Source organism: Triturus cristatus, chromosome 4_2 (assembly GCF_964204655.1).
Source record: "Triturus cristatus chromosome 4_2, aTriCri1.1, whole genome shotgun sequence".
Classification (NCBI taxonomy): Eukaryota; Metazoa; Chordata; class Amphibia; order Caudata; family Salamandridae; genus Triturus; species Triturus cristatus.
The window spans coordinates 8,756,780-8,770,658 of record NC_140586.1 but is presented as its reverse complement, the minus strand read 5'-3'; the positions used below and the strand labels follow the sequence as shown (position 1 = coordinate 8,770,658).

Genomic DNA, 13,879 nt, shown 5'->3' with positions numbered 1-13,879 from the left:
ATTGCATAGGTACATGGAACTGCAAACTGTGATTTGCAGGAAAAAAATTCTTAAAACGTATTCTTTCTTTAAAACAAGCTCCCTTTGCCTGCAATAAAATGATGTCGAAATTGCAATCCTGTTGACTTTAAGTGAAACTGTAATGTACAGCTGTGCGATGGAGCGCCATTTCAACTGCCTAATATTGCTTGAATTGATGGCCGTTTGCTTTTTTTTTCCTTACAGCACCTAAAAACCCTCCGGCACCCTTGTCTGCTGCGCTTCCTGTCCTGCACAGTTGAGGAGGATGGTATTCACTTGGTCACAGAGCGAGTTCAACCCTTAGAAATGGTTCTGGACAGCCTCTCCTCTGATGAGTTCTGTGCAGGGATCTATGACATCCTACAGGCCCTTGTGTTCCTCCATGAAACGGTAAGTTAGCATTTTAGTTCAAATTCATTTATTAAAAAAGGATGCAATGAGGGGAGGAGCCTAGCGCGCAACCAAGATGGCCGCGTAGGTGCGAGGCTCCCGAGGACCTCCGTGACCTCCTACATAAATCCTGAAAATATCCTGTCCTAGATGAGGGGACTGTGTTGGTGAGCCCGAGCTGAGGTGTCACCCGTTTTCCGTTTCCAAATTGGACCTCGGACACCGGCGGGAGCACCGATTGAGGTTTGCGGCCTTCTCCACGCCGGCCCCCCGGATTGGAGTTGCGGGGCGATCCGGAGACAAAGTGATCAACAGCGGCGGGCAGGGCTGGGCGACTCGCGTACCCCGCACTTTCACTTTCGCTTTCGCACCCTCCTTGCTGCTCAGGCGAGGTTGGGTTGCGGGGCGGTGTGCGGTGGTGTGGCCTCGTTGGGGTGCCCTGCTGGCCCGCCGGCTGTGATCCGTCCTGCGGACCTGTGGTGGCCCCCCCCCCCCCGGAGCCCGTGAACTGGTTTGTCGGCCTTTTCCGAGGTGATTGGCACGATTTGGGGACTGAAACCATGTCCACAAAACAAGATGGCGACCGGGCAAAGGTGAAATCGACCCGCCGTGGCGCGGCCCATCAGTCCAACAGCATGGACCGCTACACCCTCCAGAAGGGATCTCCCGAGGTGCCGCATCGGTCCCCTGAGGGCCTGACTGATGATCCTACGCTGCCCGCGGATCTGACCCTGCGAGATGTTATGGGCGCTATCGCCGAGATGAAGGCCTCGGTGGACCAGCGCTTTGACACACTGGCGCAAAAGATTGACTCGGTCCACGTGGATGTTGGCCTGGTGAGGGCCGATTTATCCAAGACCAATGACCGGGTCGATTCTTTGGCCCACACCACTTCGGGCCTTACGGCGGACGTGGCGGCCCTCCAAAAGGAGGTGCGCCGGCTCGGCCAGGCGAGCGCCCTGATGGATCGTCGACTGGAGGATTCCGAGGGTCGGGCCCGGAGGAACAATGTCCGCATTGTCGGGGTGCCGGAGGGACGTGAGGAGGCGGCGGCGGACCTGTTTGTGGAGGATCTGATTCTCACCCATCTCCAGCCCCGGGGGCTGAGTAAATTCTTTGCGGTGGAACGTGCCCACAGGGTTCCCGGAGGAAGACCTAAGGCCGGAGCCCCTCCGCGGCCTCTCATTGCCCGGATTTTCAACTTTCGGGACAGAGACGCTATCCTTCAGACTTCTAGGCAACAAGGACCGGTCAGACTTGACAATATGGATGTGAACTTCTATCCTGATTTCACCCCAGCGGTCCAGAAGCAGAGACTGAGCTTTCTCGGAGTCAAACGTCGTCTACGGGACCTGAACCTCAAGTATGCGATGCTTTTTCCAGCTAAGTTGCGGGTGGAGGTGGATGGCCGCACGCACTTTTTTGATCGTCCCGAGGCAGCCGGGGACTGGTTGGACTCCTTGATCGGGGCTGGGGGGGTGGGGGGGGCGCGGTTGGAGGGGAGGGCTCGCCGGATCAGGACTGAGGGACTAATAGTAGGCCTTGCTCTGGACAACATTGTCGTCATTTTTGACTGTTCGTTAAGTCTCCCTCCTGTGGAGGTGGTACGGGGTCTCTTGGGGGCTCTCCCTCCTCCTCTGGGGGACTAGTTAGTTTAATCATTCATGGGGCGACAGGCACACTGCACTTTGGGGGGGCTATTTGGGCTCATGCAGGGGTGCAGGGAGGGGGGAGTTCTGTTGGGATGGGTGGGTTGGGGTGGGGTGTTTGTTTTTACCGCAAGGCAAACCCTTTATTGTATTTGTGTTTTGAAGATGCTCCCCGGGGGACGAATGATGGTTTCTGTATGTGATGGGGGGTAGGGACCTGACTTTATTGTCCTGGAACGTTAACGGACTGGGGGATAGGATTAAGCGAGGTGTGGTCCTGCAGTATTTGAAACGACTTTCGCCAGATGTGGTCTTTCTGCAGGAGACACACCTTATTGGTAATTCCTTTTGTGCCATGAATCGGCATGGCTATCGTTTGGTGGCCCACTCGGGCTTCACGTCGGGCTCACGGGGGGTGGGCATCATGGTGAAGAACTCGCTCCCGTTGGAAATAGACGAGGTGCGCCATGATGAGAGGGGACGCTACACTGTCTTAGTGGGGAGAATGGAGGGTAAAGTAGTTGTCTTTGTATCAGTGTACGTCCCACCGGGGTTACAGTCCACGACTTTTGCAGACCTAGGGCGCCTCCTCCTTGACCTTCCGGGGGGGCTTCTGGTGGTTGGGGGGGACTTCAATGCGGTGGTTTCTGGGACCGTGGATCGTCACCCCCCTAGGGACCTCCCTCGGGCGCAGGCGTGGCTGTCCGGCTTCTTAGATACATTGGGATTGGTGGACTGCTGGCGCTTAAAACATCCCACGCAGCTGCAGTACACTTTCCACTCGGGTGCCCATGGTAGCCTCTCACGGCTTGATTATGTCCTTGTCCCTGCGGCCTATGTTGGGAGGGTAGGAGAGGTGCGCCATTTGGCGCGGGGTATTTCAGATCACTCCCCGCTCCTGTTGCACGTTGATATCTTCCCGAGGGGGGAGGGCAGAGTAGCTCCAATCAATGCCTGGTACCTGCGCGACCCCACCATTCGCGCTGATTTGATTAAATCCTTGCAGCGGTATTTCGATGAGAATGTGGGGTCCATCCCTTCGGCTATCTCCCTGTGGGAAGCTTTCAAAACAGTTCTTAGAGGGGAGGCCCTCTCCTTTATTTCCCATGCCCGGAGGCGCGAGCAGGAGGAGGTGACCCGGGTGGAGGCCGAAATCGCTGAATTGGAGGGTGATCTAAAGGGTGGGGTGACGGATGCTGCACTACATGTCCTACAACTTAAGCAGGCGGCCTACAGGGCCCTCGTCACGGAGGCGGCCAGGGGCCTCTATAGAGAGCAACAGGGGCGACTGTATGATGTGGGTGATAAGGCTGGTAAACTGCTTGCATGGTTGGATAAAAAGGAGAGAGCGAGTCGTGTGGTCCCGCTGATTGAGAGGATGGATGGTGTGCGTGTCACCGAGCCAGAAGACATCGTCTCTTGTTTCGCGGATTATTTTCGCGAGGTGTATTCCCCGGTTTCTCCCTGCTCGGAGGATGATTCCCATGCCCTGCTTAGGGATATCGCGCTGCCTTCCCTTTCGGTGGAGGACAGGGTGTCGTTAGATGCCGCTCCTACCGCCGACGAAATTGCCCTCGCCATACGCTCGGTCGCATCCGGCAAGGCCATGGGCCCGAACGGCATCCCTATCGAGTTGTATAAGCTGCGACCGGATGTACTGGCACCCCACCTCCGTGCGATGTTCCTGGCGGCCCACTCGCTGGGCTCCCTCCCGCCGGACCAACGTCTGGCTACAATCGTGGTGATCCACAAGGAGGGGAGACCTCGAGACCGGGTTACATCCTACCGGCCTATCTCGCTCTTGAATGCGGAGCCCAAAATCCTCGCCAAGGTGCTAGCCAACCGGCTGGTCGGCGTGGTGGGCGACCTGGTCCACCAAGACCAGTCCGGCTTTATTCCCCATCGCAACACGGCCCTTAATCTGCGGCGCTTGCACGGGGTGCTCGCGCGTGTCCCGTTTGTGCGGGAGCCGGCCATATTGGCGTCCTTAGACGCCACCATGGCGTTTGACACGCTCGAGTGGCCATACATCTGGGCCATGCTGGCGAAGTTTGGATTTGGCTCGGGGTTCATCATCTGGGTCAAATTGTTGTATTCGGGCCCATTGGGGCAGGTGGTGGTGAATGGAAGAGTATCGGTCCCATTCGAGCTGGGACGGGGCACGCGACAGGGCTGTCCCTTGTCGCCGCTCCTGTTCGCGCTGGCCTTGGAACCCCTGGCGGAGTGGCTGCGGTGGCACCCTTCCATCCGTGGTCTCCGTTGGACCCCCGAATATGAGGACCGCGTGTCCCTATACGCTGACGATATCCTTTTGTACCTAGCCTCCCCGCGTAAATCATTGATTGTCCTGGTTGATGTTTTGCGCTCATTCGGCCGCAATTCAGGCCTTGTCATCAACTGGGCTAAATCATGTGTGTATGTGCTTTCCGGGGAGGCTCCCGTCCTCCCGCGGGGCTGTCCGATCCAGATTTGCCTCACAGGGGTTTCGGTACCTGGGGGTTTACATTACTCTGGACCCGGAGGCCCGCTACGAGCGGAATTTGCTTCCCCCCCTCCAGCGCTTGAAGGAGGACGTCGCGCGCTGGCGGCGCCTGCCGCTTTCGCCGCTCGGCCGGGCGGCATTGTTTAAGATGATGTCGTTGCCACGCTTCCTGTACGCTCTCCAGAATACTATGGATTTAGTCCCGGCGCGCTACTTCCGTGAGGTGGAGAGTCTACAGCGCCGCCTGTTCTGGGACGGGAGGCCGCGTATTGCCCTGGCGAAGTTGACGCTCCCATGGTACGACGGGGGGATTGCCCTCCCGGATATTAAACGGTATTACTGGGCCTCCCAGCTGGCTGCAATTAATTATGGCCTTTACGGGCCCGCCTTAAACCCGGCATTTGAAATGGACAAGATGCTCCTGCCTGGTGGCGATTATAATCGAGCGCTCTACTCTGGCGTGCCCGGCCCCCGCCTGACGGGACCTACGCGTGTCATGGTACGAGTATGGCACGCGGCTAACGCAGCTATGGGGTGGAAGGACCGTTTGACCCGGGCATCACCGTTGTACGCGTCTGAGAGATTGGGCTCCCTGTGGACCTCGAAGGGCTTCGAGAAGTGGGACACGATCGGCATCAGTAAAGTGGGGGACCTCTGGACGAGAGGGGGATTTAAAACATTCGAGACGCTGCAGACGGAGTTTCAGCTGCAGGGCAGTGAATACTTTCGGTACTTGCAGGTCCGTCACGCGCTGGGCTCAGTCTTCCCAGACGTCGCCTCCATCCCGGAGTCTTCCCCCCCTGGAGGATAGAGTGCTGGATGGCCACGTTCCGGACAGCACGATCTCCCTTATTTACAAAAAATTGATTAATGACCGCTCGGGCCTGCTGACTGGCCTCCGCGAGGCTTGGGTTGCCGACGGGCTGGAGTTGGACGACGAAGACTGGATTTCCGCGGTGGCCTCTCCGAAGGAGGTGGCCATACCGGCTCGCCTTCGCTTCGTCCAGCTTAAGATACTCCACCGGGTTTACATGACGGGGCCAAGGCTTCTGCGTATGGGCTATGCTGAGGATGGGTTGTGTAAGCGTGGGTGTGGTGCTTTGGCGACTTTTTTGCATATTTTGTGGGAATGCCCGAAGGTGGAGCGATTCTGGCGTGGTGTGCATGAGGTCCTGCGAGTGGTTACGCATGTCGCGCTGCTGCCTGAAGCGAGGAGATGCCTGCTGAATGTGTGGGAACCAACTGACTACTCGGTTCCGCAGACGCGATGGGTGACTCTGGGATATATGATGGCTAAGCGTGACATTGCTCAACTGTGGGGATCCCAGAGGCCCCCGGCGGTGTCGGCCTGGAAAGAACACATGGATTGGTGCATGTTCCGAGAAAAGGTGGTGTATGTGGCGAGGGGTAAGCCTGGGGCATGGGTGAAGGTATGGGGCCCCTGGAACGCCTACCGCGGGGGTATCTGCGCCCCACCGTTGCTGCCTGCGGCCTCACCAGCCCCGTCCCCTTAGTTGACTCCTTTCCTAGCCCCGAGCACAGAATTCCCCCAGTCCTCGATCTGTTCCCCTTCCCCTCTTTAGACTCCTGTGGATGGCTGGGGTCCCCCATTCGGGGAGCACGTGCTGTTACTGTCGATTGCAGGTTGCCTTGCGGGTGTGGTTTTTGTGTTGTTTGTGTAAAATGAAACCGTATTGTGGGGTCAGAGTGATGTGGCCCACGACGCTTATACCTCCTGATTTTGCTCCTCTGAAACGCCAAGTGTTTTTGTATGTATGTCATATGCTCCTGTCATTCTAGCGGCCGGCCGGAAGGTTGTAGGCCCATACCTGTATATTCTTGAGATTGCAATAAACGGTTTAAAAAAAAAAAAAAAAAAGGATGCAAGACAAGTGCAGGTACCATAATGTTAAACTTAATCTTTAATCCAGACGTAAACCCTGATGCTTTCCATCAATTTCCATTCATCACCCCACTCATAAACATTGTGCACAATCCCTTAAACAGTGCGACTACTCTCCACCCATGCAGCTCCATCACTAAGTGCTGCCCCCTGAGGCCCTGCTCTCACAGTTGCAGGGTGTTTGAGGCCCTCCTCCACCTGTAGGCTCCAGCCTGCGCCTCATCACTGGTGTTCCATTGGGAGAGCACTCTGATTTTCTGCTGTTCTGCCTCTGCCTCTCTTGCCTGTTTTCTTTCGTGCCCTCTTTTTCTCTTTCCTTCTCTTTCCTCCTCTTTCCTTCAATTGCCCTTATGTCACTTTTCTTTCTTTTCACTCTTCTCACACTTTCCTTTGTTTTTCCCTTGTTATCTCCCCCTCCAGTGTGTTCTTCCTGCCTCCCAGCTGACCTGCTCTCCCCCGATCCCTACTTAATGGGGGCCGTGAGCAGCACCAAGGACCATGGCCCTCTGACCCACCAGTGCTACAACTTCAGCACCCTCCACAATCTCAACCCTGTACTCAACAACTGCCAGCCCTCGACGCCTTTCAACACCCACGGCCCCCTTTCCTGTCTATACTGCCACCGCACCTTCACCCACCTCTGTACCCCGGCAGCATCTCACGACCTACCGGATGCCAACGCTCACAAACCGCTCAACTGCATTCTCCTCAACCTACGTTCCCTACACATACACGCCATAGAAATCTGGGACCTCCTTAACACCTACTCGTCCGACATTGCCACCCTCACGCAAACCTGGCCCAAATGCCAACTCTGCACCCGACATCGCCGCCACCATTCCAGACAGATACAAGATCTTGTGCAAGGACCGACCCATCCGTCCAGCGGAGGCATCGCCGTTGTCCACAAAAACACCCTCCGCATGACTACCCACCTGGACGACACGACAACCCTCATGGAGCACCCCTACTTCCAGATCCAAAACTTGTCTCTGCGGATCCCTCATCTAAAGGTCGCCTGGCCCCTGCGCTCCCTTTGCTGACACCGTCATCGACCTCATTGCACATCACGTCCTCGCATCCACAGACTACATCCTACTCTGAGACCTAAACTTCCACCTAGACAACCATGATGGCTCAAACACCGCCTCCCTCCTAGAGAACCTCACCAACATAGGACTGAAACAACTAGTCACCACCCCCACGCACACAGCAGGACATACACTCAACCCAGTCTTCACCGGAGGAAACCGTATCTCCTTCAGCCATACCCCAGAACTCCTCTGGACAGGTCACCACTGCGTCCACTTCTCTTTCAGAAAACCCACCGTACACAAGCACGCCCAATGCCTCCCCGCAGAAGCTTGAACAAAAACACTGAAGACCAGCTCACCTCTTCCCCCGTCAGCACCCCACCACCAACTACGTCAGACGCAAACACCATAGCATGCAACCTCCACCACTGGAGCACTCTTTCTCTCCCCCCCCCCCCCTCCCTCAAGAAAGCCACCACGAGACACAGCAAGAAAGCAAGCTGGTTTGCTCCTGCAGTCCAAGAATCCAGGCGCTCCTGCAGACGACTCAAAGACATGGAGGAACAACAAAACCCCGGAAACGTACGCTATCTACAAAGCAGCCACCTCAGCACACCACCAACTCATCAAATCCACAAGGCAGAAATCCCTCCAAGACCGAATCCTCACCAACGCACACAACACCAAACTGTTCTTCTCCATCATCAAGGAATTTGCCAAACCTTGCAGCGAAACAGCCGATGTCCCACCTGCCCAAGACCTCTGCAACAGACTCAGCACCATCTTCCACCACAAGTTCAAGATGATCTACAGCAACTTCAACAACCAAGACCACCTCACCGCTCCAGCTCCCAACTCATGCAACGTCACTCAACAGACCCTGCTCAAATGGATCCTTCTCAAGACAGAAAACACCTTGAAGACCATGGAAAGCATCAACTCTGGACCACCATCAGACCCCTGCAGGCACCACATCCATCTTCCACAGAGCCGCCTCGTCCATCGAACCCGAACTATGTTGGCCGATCAGCTGCTCCTTCGAGACCGCCATCTTCACCGACGACTGGAAACACGCCAACGTTAACCCCCTCCTGAAGAAACTTTCTATGGACCTCAAGAACGTCAGGTCTATCTCCCTACTTCCCTTCACAGCCAAGGCAATCGAAAAGGCTGTCAACACCCAGCTTACAAACTTCATCGACGCTAACAACTCCTGGACTTCTCCCAATCCAGATTCCGAAGCAACCACAACACTGAGACCGACCTACTCGCCACCACCAACTACTTCAGCTCCCTCCTTGACCAGGGCAAAACAGCAGCCCTCATTCTCCTGGGCCTCTCGGCTGCATTCGACACCGTCTCCCACCGCACCATAGCCACCAGACTCCACGACGCCAGCATCCGCGGCAAGGCCCTCCACTGGATCTGCTCCTTCCTCACCAGCAGAACTCAGCGGGTCAGTCTCCCTCCCTACCTCTCGGAACCGACAGAGAACAACTGTGGAGTGCCTCAGGGCTCCTCCCTCAGCCCCAGTCTCTTCAACATCTACATGCCCCCCCCCCCAACCCTTGTAACCATCAACAAGAACCATGGGCTCAACATCCTCTCCTACGCCGATGACACCCAGTTGATCCTCTCCCTCACCAAAGAACTCGACATCACCAGCCACACCTTCCAAGAAGGAATGAAAGCCGCCGCCACCTGGATGAACAACAGCTGCCTGAAACTCAACTCGTAAAAGCCAGGTGTCCTCATCCTTGGCACCACCCCCTCCCTTGGAACGACTCCTGGTGGCCTTCTGCCCTCAAAAATCCCCCGACGGTCCATACATGAAACCTCAGCATCATACTTGACTCAGCGCTCACAATGAACTGCCAGATCAACACAGCCTCCTCTACCTGCTTCAACACTCTCCGCATGCTTCACATGGATCCCAAACAAAACCAGAAAAACTGTCATACATGCACTCGTCAGCAGCAGATTGGACTACAGCAATGCTCTCTATGCCAGAATCAACAAACTCCTCCGCAAACTCCAGACTGTCCAGAATGCCAGACTGATCCTCAACATCCTCCATCGCAGCCACATCACCCAACACCTCTGTGATTCCCACTGGCTTCCATTCGAAAGAATAACCTTCAAACTCCTCACCCATGCATACAAGGCCCTTCACAACGTCTGACCTGCATACCTGAACAGCTGCTTATCATTCCACGCACCCAAAAGACACCTCCGATCAGCCAAGCTCTCTCTGGCCACCGTCCCATGTATCAGTAAGACTAGAATGGGAGGAAAGTCCTTCTCCTACCTCGCAGCCAAAGGCTGGAACACCCTCCCCCTCCACATCTGAGAATCTCCCGCACTGCCCCAGTTCAGGATGGACCTCAAGACCTGGCTTTTCGGATGACCCCAGCACTCAACTGAGCTGCCCCCTCACCCCCCCAGCACCTTGAAACCCTCACGGGTGAGTAGTTGTGCTTTACCAACCCCTGGTTGATTGATTCTCAACTCCTATCTCTTGTCTACCAGCCCCCCCTAGCCAGGGCAATGCACTCATAATGTGCAACAACATCCCTGTATCCATCAGGACCACCCCAACCTTGCTGCAGTTCAGGAAAGAGTTAAAGACGCACCTCTTCAAAGAATACTAGAAGTGACAGTCTACAAGCCAGCTTACTCTCAAATAACATGTTGACTGTATACTTGTCCCCCACCATGTATAGCAGTTCTCTGCCTTTGTCTAGGTTTGCACGATGTAAATATCACATACATACTTGAAAAGTACCAATGCTAATTTTTCCGTTTTCATATTGATGCCAAGTTTGAAGGAGGGATGCATAATCACTTCTCCTGAATTATAAAGTCAAGATCAGATGTGATTAGACCACCATAATGTTTTTGTATTGTGTTGTATTGCAAAATTTATAAAGTGCTTACTACTATGTGGGGCGCTACAGCGCTTGCCTACATGGCTATTGTTAATTCTTGAAATGGTGATGAATGGGGACAGTTGTTTGTAATGTAGTAAAAGTGCATGTGGGGTACTAGCATTGATTTTTACATATTTGCCCTCTACATTGGAGGTACATCTGAATGCTAGATCTGGTTGATGCCATGTTTAATGATCGTATACAAAAACACAAACCTGTAAAATGCGTTATGCACTTGCTCAAATTTGGAGATAGGTGCATGTGCAATACAATTTGAGGAATAAAATCATTGATACTTTGGGAGCAAGAGGTCAACTAGTTGAAATATTTGTGATGGATATGTTCCAATACAACTGTATCTATTAATGTCGCCTGATTCTTGCACTTAAAGTGTGTGTTTGTGTTTTGAACTGCAGGGAAACTCGGCGCACAACAACGTCTGTTTATCGTCCATCTTTGTCAGCGAGGATGGTCATTGGAAGCTTGGAGGGATGGAAATGGTCTCTAAGCTCAATGAAGCGGCACCAGAGGTGAGACTTGACACAGTGATTTTCAAGGTGGAAAATTAATGTTGTACTGTAGGATAGGGGTACAATCTAAAGTCTTTATACACATGTTTCTCAATTTGCTTGAACAGTTCTACTGGCCTTCAATTTAAGATGCATTTACTTTTTATTTAATTATCTAAGTTTAATTTTCCGTCTTTAAAAAAATAAGTCCTTTTTAGGTTGAGCCTGGTCAGCTCACGTGCTGCTCTGCGAGGCATGTTTCTCTAATATGGGTATTAAGCACCGCACATGTTTTCAATTGGCTTCTCTTATTGTCCTTTTAAATGCCTGCTTTTGATTGGTGGAAAGGCTTACTAGTCCCTGCTTTTGGGCTTTTGTATAGGACTTTCTCTTTTACATGTGCTAATACGCTTCGTTATTTCCCAAAATGTAAACAGCACTTTTTTTTTTTTTTTTGGTCTCGCCTGAGCCAGCGCGTGCGTTGCACTGGCGAGACATTTAGTGAGTGGGCTTTAAAAAGCCGACCACAGCTTTTTGCTTGGCATAGAGTGTGCAGTTACGCGCACAGTTACGAGCAGAGGCGCCATCTGGCTTTCCTCTCGCTCGCCCAAGCGCGCGCACCTCTCGCTCCGCCTCTCTGTTTTGCTTGCGCTTCAACCCTCCTCCCCCACCACAGAGAGAGTCTTGCGGCCGCAGGTCTTGTTATTTTTGCAGTCTGGTCTGTATCTGTCCTGTGCTTTCTGCACTCTGCCGCAACCAGTGTTACTGCTTTACCCTCCCCCCCCCCCACTGTTTCTCCGTGTGCTGTCCCTTTCGCACCACCGCCTACCCTGTCCTTGCTTGCCTCTACCCCACCCCCCAACTAGAGCTGGCAGGCACATTCTATATCAGTCGGTAGTGGCTTGTCATTAGTTTACTTTAGCTTTTTCTATTTGAAATGCACAGGATGACTTGCGATATCTACACAAAGCAGGCGCAGCTTTTTACCATTAATTTAAATACATGCTGCCTGCTTACTGTTCATTATTTATACACACAGCAACATCGCTGAGGCCCTCCACGCGTGCACCCTTCCCAACTCATGTTTCTGCGGGCAGAACCCCTCTTCCTATCAAGGGGTGCCCACGCTACATGTCCTACCTGGATTTTCAATCTATTTGCTGCCTGGACTTCCTGCCCACAGCTATCAGATTCCATGAGGCCCAGCCAACAGTGCAGATGGCTCCTAGCAGCCCTCTTTTCCTGCCCCTCCCCCTGTCTGCACATCCTAATCTGCTTCTGCGGGGCGCACCCTCCACAACTCTGTGTAGAACTGCCCTTCATGCTTCCAAATTGCAAGATCTTGCTGCAATGTCAGCCCTGCCCCTAGAGGCATTTAATACCTATTGTGCCCGACCCCTTCATTGTGATCACGGCCATTCTTCCCCCGAAGGCCTCCTACAAAAACCCCAGTGCACCAAGAACTTCCACTGTAATTATTCCAGCATGTGGCTGATATGTAATTTTAGCCACAGAACGCAAGCCTCCCAGGACCGGCGGGGTTTTCATCTACCAGTGTTATGTACAGTCTGTGCTCACTTTAAGGGCACAGGCAGCACAACTGCATCTCACCTCGCCACTCTTGTTACCAGGTGTAGGCTTATAGGCCTATATAAGTACCCGCAGCTCATTTGTCATGTGACCCACTTCAGCCTCTCCTCACTTTTTAAAACACGGAGCATATTGGGACTTGAAGGCCCTTTGCTTGAAATGTCAAAGTAGGCCATAGAACCAAATTACAGTCGGCTAGTACACTCATGTTGGTACAGTGAATTTTGTGGTGATGTGCATCTAATAAAAATGTTGCTAGGGGAGTAGCTGCAAAAAAGTGTGAACTTGTATAACTATTCAATCCCTGGCGGCACAGTATCCAGTTTAATGTGTTGCATGGCTAAACACTTATAAGGTCCCAAAGGCGAGACCCATTGGCTATGCCAATGCTTGTTTTGGTTACCCTGCCTCTGTTCAGGGGTTCTTGCCATGAAACCTTCATTTTTCAGCTTGGCCTGTCGCTTAATCTTTTAATCGCCCTGTGCTGTTCCCTACCCCACCTCACCCCTCCCACACCAGTGCAAGCCTGCCCTCACACCCCTCCAAGGTCGCTGCTTCTTCCGCCCCATCCATCGCAAAAGTAAAAACATTTCCATGCAATAACAAGCATTGGCATAGCCAATAGGTCTCGCCTTTGGGACCTTTATAAGTGTTTAGCCATGCAACAGTTGATGTTGTTGCAACAAGGATATTGTGCTGCATAACTAAATACTTGCATGTTTTGAAAGGCGAGACGTATTGGCTATGGCAATGTTTTTATAGCACAACTGTGTTTCTAAACACTACTACAAAGTAATGAATTGTGTGCTACAGAAAAATGTTGTTCTAGCTTTTTTGCTTAAATAGCAAATGTGGAACAGCTTTACTATTAGTTTTAATGCAAAAGTAGCCTGAAGGCTAAAAATACAAAATGCATCTTCTGAGCAATGTGCAGTAATATTTTTTTAGCATACATAAAACACCCAATTAGAGCTTGGTAGTTTGGGTGTTATTACTTCGCTATTGGCATTGCTAATGTGTTGATTTTCTTTTTGGCACCTGGCGGGAATAACTTAAAAATGTTTGTTTAAATTTAATTGCAAGAATTTTTAGTTAACATTTTTAGTACTTTAATGTAAGTTGAGTGGAAAAAATATTTGATGCACATTTATACATGTTTTTATAAATATATTCATTCTGTTGCAATATCTTTTAATATTTTTGTAGTGACATTGCAAAATATTACTTCATATGTCAGCGGTAAATATGGCCTAAGTGCATCGGATAAGTCTTTCACATCTGTATTGATCATAAACCAGCCTATTAGAAGTTCATTGCTAATATCCATAGATTGATATGTTTCAGTATTGTGCACTTGTGGTGTTAATGTAG

At 52.3% G+C, this 13,879-nt stretch overlaps 1 protein-coding gene across 1 annotated transcript in view; it reads left to right on the top strand.

Annotated features, from left to right (window-relative positions):
* Positions 1 to 13,879, top strand: part of SCYL3 (SCY1 like pseudokinase 3) — a 1,105,028-nt gene that overhangs the window by 60,390 nt on the left and 1,030,759 nt on the right. The window contains exons 2-3 of the mRNA XM_085600229.1: positions 226 to 411; positions 10,826 to 10,939. Of these exons, the coding sequence (XP_085456355.1) occupies positions 226 to 411; positions 10,826 to 10,939 (300 nt within the window). The remainder of the gene's footprint in view (positions 1 to 225; positions 412 to 10,825; positions 10,940 to 13,879) is intronic.